At 38.9% G+C, this 21,328-nt stretch overlaps 1 protein-coding gene across 1 annotated transcript in view; it reads left to right on the top strand.

Moving 5' to 3' along the window:
* LOC125377440 overlaps positions 1 to 19,407 on the top strand; it is a 117,676-nt gene extending 98,269 nt beyond the window's left edge. The window contains exons 4-15 of the mRNA XM_048390893.1: positions 452 to 1,709; positions 1,797 to 1,880; positions 2,348 to 2,874; positions 3,225 to 3,248; positions 3,789 to 3,984; positions 9,813 to 9,852; positions 12,457 to 13,508; positions 13,659 to 13,714; positions 14,435 to 14,539; positions 14,850 to 14,910; positions 15,071 to 15,139; positions 18,136 to 19,407. Of these exons, the coding sequence (XP_048246850.1) occupies positions 1,559 to 1,709; positions 1,797 to 1,880; positions 2,348 to 2,874; positions 3,225 to 3,248; positions 3,789 to 3,984; positions 9,813 to 9,852; positions 12,457 to 13,508; positions 13,659 to 13,714; positions 14,435 to 14,539; positions 14,850 to 14,910; positions 15,071 to 15,139; positions 18,136 to 18,791 (3,021 nt within the window). The 5' untranslated portion in view covers positions 452 to 1,558 and the 3' untranslated portion in view covers positions 18,792 to 19,407. The remainder of the gene's footprint in view (positions 1 to 451; positions 1,710 to 1,796; positions 1,881 to 2,347; positions 2,875 to 3,224; positions 3,249 to 3,788; positions 3,985 to 9,812; positions 9,853 to 12,456; positions 13,509 to 13,658; positions 13,715 to 14,434; positions 14,540 to 14,849; positions 14,911 to 15,070; positions 15,140 to 18,135) is intronic.
* Positions 19,408 to 21,328: the final 1,921 nt, after the last annotated feature.

Here is a 21,328-nt window from a genome sequence, read left to right on the forward strand (position 1 = left end):
TGCGAATTTGTCATTCACGTTGACGGATTCGAAATAATGGTTTCAGGTCAGATGTTTTTACTTGTCAGTCAAGCTTCAACAAAAAGGAAAAGATCAAGATAAGTGTTGGGGTACCATATGTAATGTCTGAGGTGTAATAAGTAGTGAGTCTCTGCAGTTGAATGCCACTGCAATTTTCCAACTAAGCTATGGTGACCTGTAAATTATCACGTTTGGACCAAACAAATTTCTCACTAACAGTATGAGAAACCTTCCAAGCCATAGGAGTACGTCACTTTGTCACCAGCAAAGTTGCAGTGCAGGATCAACAGATTTTACCGATCTCACCCAGATTTCCAGAAGCGACAGTTTAGAAAGGTAACCTATACATGTACTGTTATTTGGTATACTGCAATGCATGTTTTTTAGTAAGTGTTTCTCAAATATTTTATTGTCACATGTATATTTACAGATGGGTGCACAAAATGTGAGGCGATAGGAAAATCATACAAGTCTCAATACAACAGTACTAATTGCATCCTTCTTCACACAACTCGGTGTATCATTTGTGCTGGAAAGAAATCTGGACAACTTTTAGAAAAGAAAAGGAAAACTCTTGACAGAATAGGGAAGGTAGTCTCAGCTTGGAGGAACAGCGGAGGGGGTCAAGTTCTGATCCACGTAGAAGGTCAAATACCCGAGGACAGGTGTCTCGAGCCTTTTGATGAGTTCATCACCAGGAGTCTGTCGGATCTCATTGATGACGGAGAGTTATATGTAGACACATACAAGCGACATTGGCTCTCTGATATATATGAGTTTCAAGGTCATACGGACTACGTCTTAGTGAGTGTGAAGGAAACGAATGGGACAGCTACTGTGGATTTTAACACGAAAGTGAGGAACGATATTGAAAACGTATCAGTAACTTCTGCCAGTTTGGCTGTGTGCATGATCAGTAGACAGAATAACACAGATACCAAGAAACCCAAGACAAAAGGTATATGTGAGAATATTCAAGAACTCCATGAAAGCAGGAATATTGAGATCAAACGTTTCCATATTGGCAAATTGAAGAATCAAATAACAAAGCAAATTTCGAGAAGTCTGTCACATTTCGTAGATTATATATGGCATGATCTCAAACTTAAAGACAATCTGACCTCTATGTCCAAGGTTGAGGGAGGTGGGTCATACTATCTTGGGATAAGTGAGGATATTCTGGACATTGAGAGTTACAGAACCAAACTTCTTAACATTGATGGGTTTTGCATGACATTTGAAGAATCTGAGATCATCAGAGCCATTAAAGCTAAACTTCAAAGTGACACAATAGCCTTAGAGCGGAGCACATTCTGTAGTGTCCCTGACGATTTGATTGAAGTGCGGTTACATCCACTACCAGGAAATGAGAGACGTGTTCTAGAGGTAGCTGTGCGCTATTATGATGGCATTGTCTTCAGTGACAAGGACGGACCAAGGGCTTATGAAGTCAAGGACAACACTATACATCGGATGGACAAAGCGACCTGGCTTGAGCGACTAAAACCACAAATAAATTATATAAGGGACTTTCAACATGGCAGAGCACTTGGAGTTTCCCAGCAACATGAGTGACAGTGACGAGAGTGATGACTCCAGTGTGTCCAGCAGGTACAGCTCGGAGGGAGAAGTTCCATTACTGACCTTTGATGACCTTTCTGACTCGGATGATCCAGTATTGACTTCTGGTGAGGCTTTTTGTCTGTTCAATTATAGATACATCGTGTTCATTGCTGTATAATGTGAAAGTTAATCGTTTGCTTTACCTGTTTCAGGTGATATGCTTCCTTTAAGAAGTGTCTCCATAACAGACCAAATGAAAATAGCGAGGATTCTATCAGATGAATCGGGACAACCATGTACGTGTAAGATAGAGACTTCCTGATTGATATCAGAACATGCAATAATTGTATCTGACATGTGCTGCGCCCGATTAAATGCTGCCCGTATGATTTTGTCATATGCACTGTTTCTTCTTGTGCCTTATGATATGTCATATATGTATTATATACACTGTACAACTATATACATATAGTTTTATGCCTGGACATTCCAATTGTTTGAACGTACATAAGCCACGTCCATCTCTTTTGTTATCTCCAAGTTATAAAAGGCATGACACTTCAATGTTTACATTCAGATGTCACACATATATATGCATTTTAAGAAACGTTTATATAAATTTGTACCCCGACATTTGTTGGACTTTATGTATACAAACTTTCGTAGCTTCCGAGCTGCTGATGACCATTAGTGCAAGATGAGCATGTGTGACTCAGTTGATTTCAAAACTTATATCATACTAATTTTGTGATGGCTGTTTCAGTCTTTGGCATCTTCCCGGACGTTATTGAAGGCTTTCTCACCACAAAATATGCCCACATTGTACAGAGGCTGAGGGAGCTACCAGACAGAGATCGTACAGTCACAATCTCAGCGAGCAGCTTACTAAAGATAGTGGACCGATCCTGGGAGGGGCGGGTCCCCGCGTCTCTCCTGTGTGATGTGTGTGTGTTCTCCCCTACACGGCCTGTCTTGGTGCTGACTTTCACAGCCATGGATGGGGTCAACCAGAAGAGCATTCAATACAACACCCAGTTGGCGAGATTGATCGTAAGACATGTGAAGGAGGATACGAAATTTGATTTCAATGTTGTAAACGCTGCTGTAGACAACTTTGTATGTCAGGAGAAGCAAAGTTTTCTGGCAAGGATCGACCAACGTGAGAATGCCGCAGAATGCATCTGCTTCCCTGCCGACCTGCACATGAATAGAGACAAGTGTACAGCCATTATAAAGTCCTTCCTGAAATATCTGCCGGGGGACACTGAGTCAGAGACATCCAAAGAAGATGTAAGTATACATTCCATTTCATAGGTCAAATAAACCAGTTGAATAACCTAATCTTCAGGCAGGCAGGGAGGGTTAGACGTAGACTTAAAATTACCAGGGGTAGAAATAGGGAAAATAAGGGAAAACAAGGCTGTGGATAAATAGAGTTATTACGAGAGTGTGAGTTGATATGGTAAATATACTTAATCAGGCTTAAACATTGTATTTATTCACAAGTAATATCAGTGATTCGGACAGTGATATAGGTAATACGATTCCGACTGACAATGATTTAACTACCATATATGCAAAGTTCATAATTTTTAAAAATATATTTTTAAAGTACAAAATAACTTTGTAATTCTTCGCAGAATGCCCGAGGTCCGCCCGTGAGAGTAAGCGTCCTTTCCTTTGGCAAATGAAAGCTTCTTCAGTGTGTGGTACTACGAGACATTTGTTTAAAGTCATAATGTTAGGAAAGAGTGTCAGATATCTCACATTTATTTATTTTTACGAAATCCAACAATTAGGAATTAAGCTCCAGGCGCAGGTATTGAAAATAATGATTAGCATGCTCTCTAATATCCTTCGATAATATTTCCAATGGTAAATTACTTGTATAGTTCTAAAAGACTTTATCCCCAGTTAGACGTTGATTTTCGATATCTGAGACATCTATTTTCATAATCACAGTTCCTGTAACTCCCTGACTGTTACTTCTGTTTCGATATTTATGTTTAATTTGTAAATACTGCAAGTACTGCCTACCGGTCTTTTTATGTGTACAGTTTTCTGTCTGTTAGCTTTATTCAGCCATGAAACATACCCATGATATGATAAATCATTAAATTGAAATTATAGTTTGTTCCTCATCGCCCCACGCTTCCTAATCAAATATTAGTTTTCCTACATATATGTTTATTTTATTTTTCAAGGCACTTGATGAATTGCGACAACAATTACATACAAGGGAGACCGATCACGACCGTAAAATCAACAGCGTTAATCAACACTACAAAGAGGAAGTATCACAACTGAATTATCTGCATGAACAGCAAAAGGAGAAACTGGAGAGCGAAATCAAAGAATTACTTCTGCAGCTTCCGCATGATAGACAAGGCAAAACAGCTGGTAAATAAAAAAAACATTTGACATATGTAAAACATTATATAAGGTTTTCAGTCTAAGGTTTTGAAACCCTTTAGCACCTGATTAATGTATTTATATGTCTCTGTGTTTTTCCTTGTTGACTCCTTAATTGATGCTAATACATGTATACCTACTGTATCAATATAATACAACTCGTTGGTTAATCACTTGATACCAAACCCAGTGAAACATAGAATGTGACAATGCCTGGATACGATAAATAAAGGATTCATCACGAGTGTTTTTTAATATGGGAAATATCAACCGAGTCTTAGTTAATCGGTATTTGCCGAGCCTTTGGCGAGGCAAATACCGATTAACGGGACGAGGTTGATATTTCCCATATTAAAAAACACGAGTGGTGAATTCTATTTATCATTTTCACATTTTTGCTTCCAAATTAAGGAATAATTGCATTAAACATTAACATCAGCAACTTGTCGAAATCTTACGTGCGTATTCTCACTCGTGCGTAGTGATACATGCTTTCCATAGCCATGTAAACCAAAATAAACAATTCGCTGAGAAAAAAAGTTCCTCGGATTATTTTAAACAAAATACTTGAACAGACTTTGGCAGAATAATTGAAACTTTAATAACGGTAACAACAACGATTCTGTGTAATCTGATTATATCTCTGGTGTAACTTCACTTATAATATATAGTTTCAAATCAAACCGGTCTCTCTTCCGGTTAGCTAATTTGCATATATAATTTGCATACTTTTGTCATTGGGGTATGACATACATGTTTTTATGTCATAAGCTTATGTCATGGATAAATGCTTTAGTTAAATGATAAAAGTCATTATATACAATTTGTAAAAGCAAGTCAAAAGTTTTATGTCGTATGTGGACTTATTCTGGAGTTCATAATTTTACACAGATGACTATGACCAGCCATTTTGTCAGAAAACGGTGTCCTGGATGAACTGAACGTTCTCGCGTCACGACGAAAGAAATGAGTAGAGTTTGGATGTAGAAGTTCACCTTACAAAGAGTTCAAGCTCCACTTTCTTCCCTCATGAGAAAACCGATGCCACGAGACCAAAAGTGTGGGTTCTCGGATGCACTTTTACAATGGAGACAATGAACTGTTGAAGTCGAGTTTCGATGCATACTGGTACATCTCGGTGTCTAGGTTCACATAGTACTTTATAATTCCGCGGTAAATTTGCGTAGAAACGGTTACATTCACAGCGGCAAAACTATTTTAAAAAGGATTAACATTAACAATACCTTATAAATATTGGACAAGCTGACTTCACTCTAAACAGTTGATGTGTAAGTTATCCATTCTCTTACCTCATATAACAAAACACATGATAAACCAGACATGTGATTCTATTAGACCTGCGGGAATCTAGATTAGTGGCGCAAGGATATTTAATAACTCATTTTGAATTTGTTGTTACAACACTTTGGGACGTAATAATAACAGCAGGAACATGTGTTGGTCAGATGATTTCACCAAGTGTGTTATCAATCTGTATATAGTCGAGCAGCAAAACCTAGACAAGCCTTCACCTCAGGTAATTTTCAATGAAATAAAGATTTAATATTTCAGTTTAATATTTGAGTGAATGTATTGGATTCTGATGGAAGGATTGGCATATATGTGGCTGTATATTATGTCTACAGTAGCAAGTGTATCAGTTTCTATTAAAGTTTGCAGTTTGGATGATTTTATTGCTGTGAGAAGAAGGGTGTGTTTAAACGTGTTAATAGACACTGAACCGTGTCTAATGAAATGAAGGAGATGAAAGACACTCTGTCATTGTGTGTCAGCACCACAGTATCATACTACTATGCTCTAATTTGAAATGGAATCAGCATAATATCTTCGCTAACCTATTTCTCCCAAATAATACTCGAAACTATCTTACACTCTGCCGGCTAAATATACTAACGGGCGCATACCTTGTAAAACATTACCAATTTCAAAAATGATAATTAAAATTACACTTAAAGAGGACCTGATTTCTGTTTTCTAGTATATCTGGCATGTGTGTGAATTGCAGAACGTACGTTCTACAAGCAATTCATGTAAACCGAGTTACGCGTCATACTGTAACATCTGAAAATATTTCGTAGCTAACATGGTTTTATTTTCAACAACTTTACCTGAAAAATACCATTTTCCTGACATTTGCATGGCGGTTGAATGTCAATAAATGTTGTGGTGAAACCTTCCGGTGTTCCCCGAAACACAGTAACGCCTCTTTGTTTCTAACAAACTGGCATCACCAGGACATTCCCAATTTTTTATCAGTGACCAAGGAGCTGTTGGTTGGATGCAGGTCCCTATTTTGACATGTGTCATACGTGTTTGAACTATTGACTTGTCGTTGCATTAGACGTGCTACCATTGGGAAAGTTACGCTCACCTTGGTACGTACCGTCACTATTTGATAGTGATTCATAACTATAAACTTATTCTTTAGTCGGAATCGTACAGTAGACTCTGTTCTGAGAAAAAAAATCTTATAATTATAAAAAAGGATATTGTTGCTTTTCTATGAGTATCACATTTCTTCAACATTACACGCTTGAGGTTAGCAGAGAGACATCCAGCTCTTGAATTGTTATAGGCTGTCGTAAACAAGTTCCACTCTAACCAAACAACCATTAACCGATACGTTATTAACAAATGGGTAGCTAGCGTTCATAACAGACCCCGACCAGTGCGACGTCGCGTAACCATGCCTCATCACCATCTTGTGAGGAGAGCTAACGCACACTAAGTCTTTAGGAGTGACCTTATTGGCATTAACGGTAGTTTCACAGGACAATGTCCTGCTGTCTGCCCTGCAGCCTTTGCTGAGACGTTTTCGGCGCCAGTTGTTTTTCCAGCAGCATTACGGATTATGAATGCGACCACCACCCACTGCTCACTCTGAATAGTGTCTTCTTGATCTTGGTGTGATGCTGTAATCCCCTATGTTGCTGCTGGAACCAATGCCTACCAGAATATCCTGTGCACTCATTTTGTTATGCAACCGTCATTCTTTGTCATGCGAGTATTATTTTTACTGCGAAACTCATTTTCAGGTTATTAAAGTTATGATCAATCATTTTCATTTTATGTCAGTAATTACGAAAACACATCATAAGCTGCTACGATGGATTTCTACCACATGGAAAGAACATTTGCCATGAATTTTGAAAATACCCGATTTTGATTGTTTATCAGAGGTATTGAATTACGAAAACCTCCTCTGACTGAAACAGACGATTTGACTGCCGCATCACCACAAAAGCTTATATTATAAAATCAGTACTTTCACAGTCATTGTCTGTACGCATATTCCAAAATCATATCTAAAATTATAGGCTACAAAACGCAAAGTTGCGGTTGATACAATATTCAAACGATATGTGACAATACCTTTCGTTCAGAAAAAACGATAGAAAAATGCAAAGAGAATGTATTTCAAATTTCGAGGTAAACAGAAATCTTGCTATTTGGCGCTTTTCTATATACGATTGTGACGTCATATATTGTGTGTCACAATGAGCGATATGACGTCATAATAATGGCATGTGGTGTAGAACAAAATCATTGCAAGGCTTGAATATTTTTTGTATGTGTGTCCTCCTCATTTTAGCTCACAAAGTGCCGTACTACATGCTTTCAGTGCCTGTCGGGGATTTAAGACTGTTGTCGGGAATTCTGTAAATTCTGATTGATAACCCACTCAAAACACTGGACTCAGCCCATACCTGTCCATTCAATGTATTTTAACACCAAAGAGTTCGCGTTGTATTTAGTCATGGTAGAATGGAGATAAACATACTGTGTTCTCAAAGTAGAGCTGGGTTACCTCTAGATGTAACCACGCCAAATGTAACATTTGAAACCTCGTAAGGCACGTTCGGTTTTACATTCAAGCTAGCGTAACCTATTTCTATTCTGAAAACACCGTATGTTTTTCTCCTAAATGTCTGACGGTAAAGTACCTACTAACAGTCCATGTGATGAGCGCTCCAGTCATATGCAAATGAGTCAAGTCACATAGGCAAGTTCTCACAGCCAGTAGCGAATGTGTTCACAGATCGGAATTCCTACAACGTTGCTCGGAGATTTGGAAGGCATCACAAACGCGATTCCATGATTTCATCCCAGACATACGCCGTGGGAGGCCACAACCCTGACAGTCTCTGACGTACTTTTATTTTCTAACTCCAACGTGCTATATGCCGTGCGACATCATGCTGCGAGGTACTGGATTCAAACATTCAAATCGCTCACGGTTGTTTTCACTTTCGCATTGCATTGTGTAATCTCATCACAACGATCATTAGTGGTGTTTTTCTCAACTTCCATCAATGGAGATTCAATCAGGGATATAGAGAAAAAGAGATAGATGTGTTACCATTTCTGAACTTGAGGAAGACACATTGAAGAGAACATTTGGAGCTAATTGAGGAGGATTTCGTCAAGTTTAAACAGAGATAAGTAACAGGTGATGAAACTTGGTTCTACCACTCTGATCCCGAGTCAAGACGGCAATCCATATAATGGCACCATTCAACTTATCCGTCATCAAAGACTTACAGGTCTTCAAGATAAGAGAAGTAAGTTATGGCCACTGTATTCTGGGTTGTAACGCATGTGAGCCTTGTTGGTGACTTAGAAAAGCAAAAGACGATAAACGGTGCCTACTTTGTTGATTTGTCATCGCCTGTGAGATTATATCACAGAAAAGCGGCAATGAATGGTGTCTGCTTGAGTTCTACTACTTCATGACAGTGCCTCTTCTCACACATCTCAGCTTGCATAGGCTGCTTTGCGATAATGTGTGTTCGAAGAGCTTCCTGACCCTCCAACTAAGGTATTTCCACCTGTTTCCTAAACTAAAGGAACGCTTTCGTGGAAAGAGCCATGACGACAAAGATGACTTCAAAGCTGTCGTGAATGGGTTTTTAAGGGTGGCTTCAGAAAACTCCTTCCTGACTGGAAATGAAAAGCTTCACTATCGAGATAAGAAAGGTATTGAAAAGCAGCGAGATTATACTGACAAATAAACTTAAAAAAACACTTTCACATATTGTTTGTTTTGTTTGTTTGGGTAAGAGTTAGTGAGTTAAAATTTAACGTCGCATCGGCATTATTTCACCCATATAGAGACGAGACCAAGTTAATCTGTTTACAATTCAGTCTTTGATGAAAAGTAATATCTAAAAACAATTTATGAAATATTTTGTGCTTAATAATATCATGTATACAGTTTTTAAACACGGGCTATAGGCCACCAGCAAGCAAAACTGGGCCACCTCGCTGGGTAACCATGGGGACTTACAGTACATCTGCCTCCTGCATGATACCCCAGCAGGATTTGTTAGGCTTAGAGCATTGACCAGCCCTCGTTTATTGAAGCTCCCTTTGGTTTTCAGACGTTGATACGTAGACTTGTCTCACAATTTCATTAGAGATTCTCAGTCGAATAAAGAAGGCTGTTTAACAAATAAAACAGCTTGACAAACGTGTGATATCTTCGAACACCGTTGAAATTATACCTCATACGTCTCGGTTCACCAGCAGTGTCCAAGGAGTTTTTGAGATGACATATTAATATCAATATATCAATGCAATTGCTATTTTTAAACAAGGAGCGTTAGGTATTCACTAGCTGATATTAAACCTTTCAAATGGAGTAAAATGGCTTTATGTCCTTCGTGGATGTGTCTGAATCTTTGAGTAAGTGCGTTTGTTTTAACGCATTCATGTAGTGTACAATAATACGACTTTACGGTTAAATACTCATGTTATTTGTTAAAAGTGATGGTGTTATGTTATCCCATTCACAGATCTGCAAGACTTGAACTCCGGTACCAGAACATCGAGCAAGTAAGGCACATTATCAATCTTCCTATTTGTTATTCACATTCATATATATTTACCTAATTAAGGAGCAAGGCCTAATAAATGTACATTTACACCTCATTGTCTCACTGGAATTATCTATTTGACACAGACTGCCTTCTGATATGAATTTGGAAATTCGCGATTCTGTTTGATCAGTTGGTTTACACCACAATAACCATTTCATAACAAAACAGATGGTGTGACGTCCATTGAAGAACTAAACCTCGTTCAGACGCAGTAGCATACAAGAAATACGGTTATAACGAACTCAAAGGTACCAACACTTTTAGTTCGTTCTAACCGTAATTCGTTATAAGCATATATTCAGCACACATGCAGCAAATATACAGCACACTGTCGGGATCAAAACACATTTTGCTATATCCGTCAGTTCGTGATGAGCGTGTTCGTTATAAATCTAGTTTACCTTTTTTTTGTTTTGAGTTTGTTTTCGTTATTTTCCCTATTCAGATCGACAAACCATTCAAAACAATGCACTTGAGTCGTGCTACACGCAATGCAACATATTTAATGTTGCCACAATAGAATGGAGATAAACTCATTTTAGCACAAGTCAATCTACAGTTAACCGAGCTCAACAATGAAAACACAGTACGGTCATCTTCTAAATGATGAGCCTCCCCTGCTTCCCGTTACCCTGTAAGAAAGTCATTTTTTCAGCATATGGTCATTTGACGACGGACTATTCTTTAATACGGTTACATTGGTGCGGTCCAGAACGTCGAAATTTTGTTGTTCAGTCATAAATAGACTTGTCTCAAAGGCGATTCTGCGAATCATATTTCTCATAACGGTACACAAGTGAATCTTTCACTTACAGGGGACAACGTTTACTGGTAAGCTTTACTACATTTAAGGAAACAAACAGAACAGCCGCGGGCCGTTGCAGTGGAGTTAGTACAATTCAATAAAGTGAGATTAATAATAAGTGACCCAGTCGTCTAAAGCACCGCGATTTGCTGTGAAGAGTTCCGTCCCTTGGGCACGCCAGAAAACTATGCTTGTGGGTTCGAATCCCGGTTCGCTTAAGCTGACACGCCGTAATATAACTGGAATACTGTTTAAAGCGGCGTTAACCCCAACTCACTCACTCACTCACTTTGATATGATCATGTCTAGCCAAATATATATATTTCACTACAGTGGTAGTGTTGTGTTTGCAGAATTCCACCTTGGCCAATGTTAAAGGATATGTCACGACCTGAAGGGCTAGTGACCTATAATGCTAATAGTGGTGTAATAAAATGAATTACTTCTCTTTCGGGATTATTAACGCAGAGCTTAAACATAACCCGACACAAATGTCTATATTTATAAGATTTTGTAATGGTAAGGTGAAACCTTTTTCTGTCAATATTTTATACTCTGTACCTTTCGGCAGTTTTGTTAACAATATTATTTCAAATTATCAAAAAATATATATGCTGGCATTAACCATAATTGTCATCTTGTTTGTAACCGCCCTCATATCTAAGACTAATCAACAAATACTTCCTTCTTGAAGTTTGCCCAGTACAGGAACTCGAATAATTCCTTTTTGATGGATATGTTTAAGTGTTGAGGAAGTAAATATTATCAGTATTATCTGTAATATTAGTGAACCTTGAAAAAATAATCATAATAAAACTGATTTGATCCTGTTCTTGATAATGTTCTCACTTTATTGCGGATTAAATCAAATCATATAATTTTTTTTGGTCAAAATAGTGTCCCGTGTTTCGTGGTAACGCAATTGTATGCTTGAGAACGTAAACAGAACTCGAGGATTTTGTGATAAGTGAAAAATTCACCTTTGTTTCCAGGTTTGTAAGTGTGTGCTGTCTGACTAACAAGCATTCAACGCCAGTGTCAACATTATATAATTGCTGATCGTCACACAATCCTACTTTTCTACCACTCCAGTCGTTATTCATACAAACCATAATCCACATAAGCCACTGATATGTTATGTAGAGATAAACCTCCGCCGTGTAGGCTAACCTTAGAAGCGTGATGTGTGGAGCCATGTTCATTTTAAAACTGCACCGATATTGATTATATGGAAAAATAAAAGCACGATTTTTGTTACTATGATATTTGTGTTTGTGAAGGAATTGGACCTGCCTCTCTTGAGTAAATGTATGGTGTATCTGAATGTATCGTGTGGATGTGTTTCACTGTTGTGAGATGATTACTGGATGTCTGCAATAAACGACATTGTGTGCTGCAATTAGTTAGTTTTAAACAGTTGCTCATAGATATAAAGCATAAATTATTTTTAAAAAATTAAAAATAGAAAGACACAGTGAACGGGCACAACAAATGATATCCATGTAATGAATCGAACATTGCTCTTTGGCGTGGCAAGCTATCACTTTAGCCACTAGGCAGCAGGACCTTCCACATATTTGTTTGATGGAACTGTTAGTGACAACTTTGAGTTTACAAACATTTTAGATGTTGGGCATGTTTAAATTATTTTCATGCAAAACAACCAAAACACTTCATTTGAATGTTGGTGTGGATTGGTACGTGTCACAACATTGAACAGATCTTAGCCGCTGATATACGTTTTCTGCCTTTCAGAATAGAGATATTTCCGAGACGTTCAGTCTGTCAGCAGCACTTTACCCTGAAAGGTCCAGTGCCCTACTTACTGCCCTGTCTACACGCTGTGTGTGAGACATGTGTGACATCTGCAGCGGGTGATGTGATATCATGCTCTACATGTCATAGGAAGGTCAACCTCACAGACACTCGTCTCCAAAAGGATGCAGTCAGACAGAAGGAAATATTCCACCTGACAGTCAAACATCGCCCCACAGAACTCCTCTGTACACATGAAGATAACGGGAACCAGGCTGCGTGTTGGTGTCAGGAATGTGAAGAGTTCCTCTGTGAATACTGCCAGAACATGCACAGCAACTTCAAACTTACCAAGAACCATGTAGTTCAAAACTTCACTGACATGGAACCGACAGCCTCGAACATTCCAACATTTTGCGGTATCCATAAACATGACTCCCTTTATCTGTTTGATAAAAGCTGCAAGAAGTTCATCTGTGCGAGATGTTGGTTTGAAGACCATGCTGACCACGAAGTTGAGAAGATTGATGTGGTTGCTGATACTATAACAAAACAGTTGGACCATCATAAGAATGAGCTGTCAAAGTTACAGGCTCGCCAGCAATCACACATGCAGAGCATCAGGCAAGGAAGCGAAGCAACCGACAGAACATACTACACTTTGAAAGAAAGTATTTGCCACACATTCCAGACTCTGAGATCACAACTTGATCAAAGAGAGAAGTCACTTCTGATAGCCCTTGAAAGTCAGACAAAGGAGACCAAGGCAACTCTACATGCTCGTCTAAACACATGTGAAGAAGGTTGGAAGACATGCACTGGGGTTTTAGACTATATCGCCAAATCCCTCCTCTATGCCTCAAACTTTGACATCCTGGATCTTGGGAGTTGTGTAGGGAAGATGACTCAGATATGCCTGGACACTGTTATGCCACAAACACATGACGTACCTACAGCTGTCTACAACACCAGCAGCCTGTCAAATCTGAAATCAAGAATAGCAGAATTTGGTGCAATTTTGACGTGTGAAATGGATGGAGAATCTGTTAAAGGTATTCATATGTGAAAATATCTGTTGGTCATTCGATCATGGAATGTGATGTTTAATTATTTTACAATCTCTTTCAAATTGTTTGTCAATTTTCCACTTGTTAGACTAGTCATGTAAACCTTTGATCATGTCATATCCGTTTTTCTTTCAGACAAGGATACTCAGACATACGACTTTATTGCAGACTTGGAAATGAAACACAAAATGGTGAGTATAGTCAGTGGTGAAACATAATGAATTTGTGTCTGCAAATTGACCAACAGACTGGAATTAATATGATCAGTCATGATTTGGTTTTATCAGTTTGAGAGATAGCATCAGTTTATTAACTATTTTGTTTTTACTATATTATCATGGTATAAGGTGATTAACCAAGAAATCAGATCATACAAAACTAATTTGTGAAATCAGTAAATTACTACACAAGATAAATGAGTAATTAATACATTGTAGCTCTAGTTTAGCAAGCACGAAATGCAGGTAATAGAATGGGTGAATACAGTGGCAGTAATAATGAGTAACAGGCCCTATTACATATTTCGATGGACTCATGGGCTCCGTACTTCAATCAATAGTGTTGTTGGAAGCTGCAGAGCTTTTGACGTTTTCAGATAGGTATCCCATCCGCACTATGCAAGTAGATAAGACACAACTCAGGTCGCTCAAGACCACGTATCACCATAGTATTGCTCGTATTACGGGGCAGCCAGCCTTTTGGAGCAAGTCACAGAACTTCTTGACCGCCAACCTCTCCTCATGTCAACAACAAACAAGGGAGGTAACTCTAACTCAAACTTAGGGTGCAGATTTGCCACTTCAGTGCTCGATATTTTCCGAACGACATAATCATTTACTGCTTCAGACATTCACTAGAAATAAACTCTTATAAACTGTCAGGTTACATCATGTTGAAGATTTTTGTTGCAGGACATTACAGAACTGAAGACGAAAATTGATGCAGATGAGAAACATATTGAAAGCCTTAAACTGCTTACAGACCAGCTGAATGCTGAAATCAAAAGCTTGAAATCGGTTTGTGTATTAACCCACACGTATTGATACCCTTATATTCAGAATTGTGTTATAAAGATGAAATCACAAAATGTTATCACATTACTTAAAACATTTTACAAGAGATGCTTAGTTAATGCAATGACCTCCTTTCCTTCGTTTTGAGTGAGTGAGTGAGTGAGTGAGTGAGTGAGTGAGGAGTGAGTTAGTGAGTGGTCTCTATATAAATGGCTTATTCTTGACATTGATAGTAAACGTTCATTAGCGAGTTATTGAACGCACACATTATGGAAGGCAGACCATGACAAGCAAATATTTGTTATATTTTCAGCGCATTGACGAGAAGGAAAACGTCGAGAAGAGAGCCCCCCAAATCATGGATTTCTTGCGTGGTAAATTAGCATTTCCCTTCTTCCTTGACCTCCAATAATCATGCATCTAAAATTAATCTGACGAGTTTACATTACAATTGTATTAATATGGTAAACATGTACGAACGATATCCTTACATAACTGACATATCAAGCAAGAAACTGTACATTGATGTTGCAGATTTAGCCAGTGAATACAGTATTCATCTGCTGAATCCAGGAGCTGTAGACACATCCATGCTGCTGAAATGTGAGTACATTTTTCATTTACCCTTTTACGATATAACGAATGATGTACACATTTAACTAAGTAAAAACAGAATATTTGTGTAGTCCATACTCGTCTTGAGCAATGAAATCCCTAAATTCAACACTGGATCGCTTGTTCCCTTAACAACGTCAGCAACAGGTCTTTACTGTTGGGGTGAGGCTGAAATTTCCGATAACGAAACGTCTGAAACATTGATGTTAAAAGACCATCTGAAAACTTTACATGCCTGTATATAAATAGCCCTGTGTCTGGGGACATGTAAAGAATTACAGGAATTGGAAAGGTGAGGGTCAGTAAATCAATAACAAAGAACCTGCGACATGGAAATTATATTGATAAAGTGTATTGGTTGACAACGTATGATGTTAGATTGTTTATGAGCTCACAGACACATAAATACAAGAAAATGTTTACGCAATGTGAGTTCTGAGATTAAATGCATATTTACTTTGTTTCACTTGGACAACATAAAACGAATCAACAAAGGAATAACATCCTTTACTTGCGCAAGGCCTGTTTGCGACTCAGTCTTTTTTACTGTGCATAGTTGCTCGTGCGTTTAACAGGATCGTATGCAGTGTCATTGACCGATTAGCTTAGCGGATTTTGTCTGTCAAACCTGTGGCAAATTTAGAGTCAAAACTCGTTAATCCAACACCTGTTAATCCGACAATCGGCTTTATCCAACACTAATGATCGATGGGAACCGATTTAATCAGTGCTTTTTGGACCTGTTAATCCGAAAGTCTCGCACTACGACTCCAACACACCTAATTTGCAATGAATTGCTGAAATGACTTATTAATCAGTCTCGTTAATCCAAAGGTGATCAGCGTACTCCGTGGCCATCTGCTCACGAGTATATAGCCGGTGTTTTGATGCGAGACGAGTCGAGGATTAGCTGCATATTTCAACGGCTGCAGAGATATACTGGCTACCCAATAAATAATTATTTAAAAAACAAAAACAAACAGGATTGATCATATGCTTCGACTACCTCAATCTCATTAAAATCGGATACAAGTTCTCGCTACCACTGAGGACATCCCATTACAGGTCACGCCAGAACGTTTATGAGTTCCTATTTACTACGAGTAAGACAGGGAATTATATGGGTTTGAAACACAACCTTCCCTTATCCAACTTTAAAGCACTAATAATCCGTTCTTGTTGTTGACAGATGTCTGTCATTTTATGTCCATCAGGCGGAGAAGTTGAGAGGTGTCGCCTGTGTGAGTGAGTGAATGTTAATTTATGTTTCATGCAGCAATACTTTACCCGATTCACGGTGGTAATCGAGTCTGGGCAGGATACATCGGTATTTGAAGGTCTCAGCAACGATCAACGCTGTCGGGGTACGATGACACACAATCAGCCAGGTCACTCATTGAACCCAACACTTTCTAGTCGCGCGTCAAAGTCCCAGCTTCGATTCCCCACATGGGTACAATACATGAAGCGCATTCTGGTGTTCCCCGCCGAGATATTGCTGGAATATTGCTTAAGGCGGCATTTAACTCACTCACTCAATCTATATTGTCCCCTGTTACAACAAACATGTATGTGAAGGGGATGTATTCTGCCTCCGAAGTCCCCCAGGTGATGTGCATCGTGCAGAATACACGTAAAATCCAGTGCTGCATAGTATACCCTTGGAGCACTATGGGATAAAGTGATATGCGAAGTTTTCATGGCAAGTGTTGGTGTCATTATACATGGACGTTTGTGTTACATCTCATCTAAACGTAATCTGTTTATCTAATAGTTGCATTCAACTGAAAACACTCGTAGAAGCCACATGTCATGCTGTGTCTTGCTCACTCTCAATTATTTCAGGCTTCCGTGATTAAGCTAATCTTAACTATGAGTTACAGCAAATCATCAGTATGCAGTTACTCAATCATCCCCAACCCCTTATGGAACACTATTATCATTCAACCTGTATGTATCCTAGTTCTTGTGGCCAGCACATCCAGAAGATACCCCCATGCATCTGTCTCTCAGAGGTTTTCGTAGTTATTAAGTTGTCATTATATTTTTATTTATTATGAATCAAAAAGATAAATCAATGTTTTGGTATACCTAATGACGTGCGCGTGATCACGTGACAGATACGATGAAAACGATTGCGATAACGGGAACTGTACAGTATTTTATGTTTCCATTGTTTACGTTCCCACTAGTCGCTGTGTAACAGATCGGCAGTACATTTAACTTTGAAGTCAGAATAATCCTGCTCTAAAATGTTAACGATGGCGCCAAGTGATCGGCTGCTGTTTTAAAAAACGAGAACATTCAAATCGTACGCGCCTCAGCAAGAGCAGTTTCACCATGGTTTTCCAGTCGTAATCTATTTCGCACGTGCAGCAATAAGTCTCTTGTCACAACAAGACGCGTAATCAATTTTATCAACAATCTCCAAGCTGGTATAATACCAAATAAGTCAGGTGCTGTATGCCCATATCAGTATATTATCATGTAAAAAACAGAAGAACATTATCACAACAATGACAATTCCGGAAAATGTTTGAATGATCTTCAAAGCATGCGCCTAGAACACTTCACACAGCTGCCGGATGAGGCCACCTGGTCACGTGACATAGTGCTATTTGTTTGCCAAGCAATGTACATGTTGCTCGCTATACCGTGTTTCTGTTATAAGACGACGCGAGGGAGCAGTAACTCCCTGTCATCGCCTTCAGTTTTATTATCACGCTCCGTTTAAACGTGAGTAAATCCAAATAGCATCCGCAAATATATCTGATGGTGTAGTATCATTTTCTAATGTTGATATTTTTATATGTTATATATGTAAATCATTCTTCACTTCTGTGATGTGACTGTTTTTATGTTACATTAATTGTAGTTGAGTAGATTGTAGTTATTTATAAATCACGAAACCATCTAAATATCACGATGCACCTTAATCATCACTGTTTGTTTATGTACATGTAAACTACATTCATATGTTGTAGGTATACATCTGAAGTATGACAAAGGCAGAGTCAATCTTGTCAGTGTACACATCAACACAGAAGGAGACCTAGTCAACAGGAAGTCGGGCACCAGACCTGCAGGGGAGAGGAGACTGAAGAAGTATGATGGCACATGTAGCACTGCCCCCCTCCCCCGGGCTGGCTGTCCCCAGTACTGGGAGGTGGTGAACAGGGTCAGTCTGGACGAACCACTCACAGGGAGGAACCTCATCCTGGAGGTGGGTATGTGCAGGGAGGAGCAGAGGGACGTGCATCATTGTATAGATACACAACCCAGCTCCTGCAGCATGGCCGTCACCCACTGTACTATACACGGCGGGATATGCAGGAAGACATGGAAGGAGGGGAAGCGTGTGCTGTGTCTGCCTGACACTCTCCCCAACACAGCAGGGGCATCACACACACTACATTACGGTGTTGTCTTTGATGACGCCAGGAACAAGATCGTCTTCATTGATGTAAAGGAGAACAAAGTGATGTCGACGTTAGACAATGTAGACTCCAGTCAGCCACTGTGGCCGATGTTCGGGGTGCATAACCCACATCTCCTCAGTGTCAGCATGACACTTGTAGTGGGCAGCGACATCAACATGACAGAGGAGAAGAAAGCAATGATTGTCAAGGCGTTGTCGTGATGGTGACAGTGATTGTCAAGGCGCTGTCGTGATGGTGACAGTGATTGTCAAGGCGTTGTCGTGATGGTGACAATGGTTGTTAAGCCGTTGTCGTGATGTCGTGGCGTGAGTGAGGTGGCCATGATGGGGATATTGAACAAACAAAGACACAGATATTTACTACTCAGAAACAACTATATGACAAACAAATAAGTTATATATGACGGAAGGATTTCAGTATGAGCTGACGGTACAATATATCCTCGTGTATCCATGTAGTGGTCATGTATTCTATTCACAGTTAAAAACAACTGTCATTGAGAATTATGAATAGTTAAGATGAAACAGATATTATTTTCCAGTTACCGACAGTCAATCTGAAGGCGACACACATCCAATGTTACCACACAAGAATGAAATAACTGAAGCGTTCGTAAAATGCACGAGATCAACAATTTTGAGAGGCAGATAGTGACAACAAAGATGAAAACAATATATTGTGACTTACTATAAATAAAAGTGAGTGAGTGAGTTGAGTTTAACGCCGCTTTTAACAAAATCCCAGTTATATCGCGTCGTGTCAGCTTAATGTGGGAGGAAAGCCCGAAGTGATGCAGGTCTCAGATGTTTACCACTTCGGTTAAACCCACGAGCACGGGTATGGTGCTGACAAACCTAGAAACATAATCGGGGCGAACCGGGATTCGAACCCACAATCATAGGTTTCGGGCGCACCCAAGGGACGCAACTCTGCACAGCGAATCGCGGCGCCTTAGACGACTGGGCCACCCGTGCCCCCTATAAATAAAAGACGATCGGGGGATCCAAATTTGATATCCCTTGTACGCATTTATTAATATTATTTGGCATGGTCGCGCTTTGAATAATAATGTTGACACTTTTTGCTTGTTTAGTACAAGCGACAATGTATCTTACAAGATTTCAAAGGTGACAAAGACATGTATTTGGAACATTCAAAATGTTTACATTATTATTCAATGATTCAATGTATTTTTGCACCCGTGATATATATTGTATGAATTAAATCAATACAGCTACATCGAATGTTGATCTCTTAAAGATGTAATGTACGTGATCGCTACACTTGAGCAGCAAGACTTTCTAAAATTCCCCTGAGATTGATACACAGCCTGTTTATGTAATTCACGTATTATCAATATGCTCTGAATTGAACATATATATCAATACTTTGGTAATGAATCATCTCATGAAAGGTATGATCTACTCCTTATTAATGTGGAAATAATATTTTAGCTGAGAAGGGAAACGGCTTCAGAAAAAAGCGCTGTTTGGATCACCTCTACAGCATTTGTACAATAATCAAAAATAGAAAACAATCAAAATTATCAACATTTTGCTGTTAAACATAGATTGTTCATGGTTTAAAATATTAAAAAATGGCATAAATGGAAAAATGTTTGAAGCTGTTACAAGTTTATACAGCAATGTGAAGTGCGATGTGAGAGTAAATGGTTTGTTTTCACCCTGGTTTAAGGCCCCACAGGGACTAAAGCAAGGGTGCCTTGTCTCTCCATTATTGTTCTCTATTTACATTAACGACCTGGCGGACAATATAAAAAGCATGAACTGTGGTGTTAACGTAAATGATTTAAATATTGGTATTATGTTATATGATGATGCTATTTTATTATTGGCGCCCACGGAGGACAAACTGCAAAATTTGTTAAACGTGGTTAATGAATGGCGTCAAAAGTGGAGACTTACAGTTAATCCTACAAAAACTAAGATTGTTCAGTTTAGGCCCACCAATACAAATTGCTCCACAACCAACTTTTCAATTGGAGAAACTCTTTTGAAGTGTAGTAACAATTATAAATATATTGGTTTGTGGCTCAACGAACACATGGACTTTAAGTTCACAATTAATGAACTGGCTAAATCGGCAAGCCGAGCTTTTGGTGTTTTATGTACAAAATATTTTGATGCTGGTGGTTTTACTTATGCAATTTACACTAAATTGTATGAATCCTTGGTTCAGCCTTTTATGCAATATGGTGCTTCCATCTGGGGGTTGTATGAACATTAAAAGTTAAAGCAAAACAAAGCATGTAATTTTTTTCTCGTCCTTAGACGTAATGCGTCAAATGTCGCCGCCAGGGGAGACATGGGTTGGAAATCATGTGTCACTAAGCAACGAATAGAAGTATTTCGTTTATTCTTCCACCTTAACAGTATGGAAATTACACGATTGCCCCGTGTCATTCATGCTTGGTCAAGTAAAAGAGGGCGCTCATTGGAAAAGGAGGTTTACAAGCTAGCTAGAAACTTAAACGTCGTCGACTTGATCGACGTCCATTCGATGACACGTGGTCAGTTCACTCTAATTATGCAAAAAAAAATTCAAGTGGATGAAACTGCTTGGTTTTCAGAGTTGTGGAATGATGCTAATAACCCTAATGGTAATAAGCCGAGGACCTATAGATTGCTTAAGACGGGTATAATGTACGTATGGTGTGTGTGGGCGTGTGTGTGGTATAATGTACGTATGGTATGTGTGTGTGCGTGCGTGTGTTTGT

This window comes from Haliotis rufescens, unplaced genomic scaffold (genome assembly GCF_023055435.1).
Source record: "Haliotis rufescens isolate VD_foot unplaced genomic scaffold, xgHalRufe1.0.p SCAF_9, whole genome shotgun sequence".
In the NCBI taxonomy this organism is placed as follows: domain Eukaryota; kingdom Metazoa; phylum Mollusca; class Gastropoda; order Lepetellida; family Haliotidae; genus Haliotis; species Haliotis rufescens.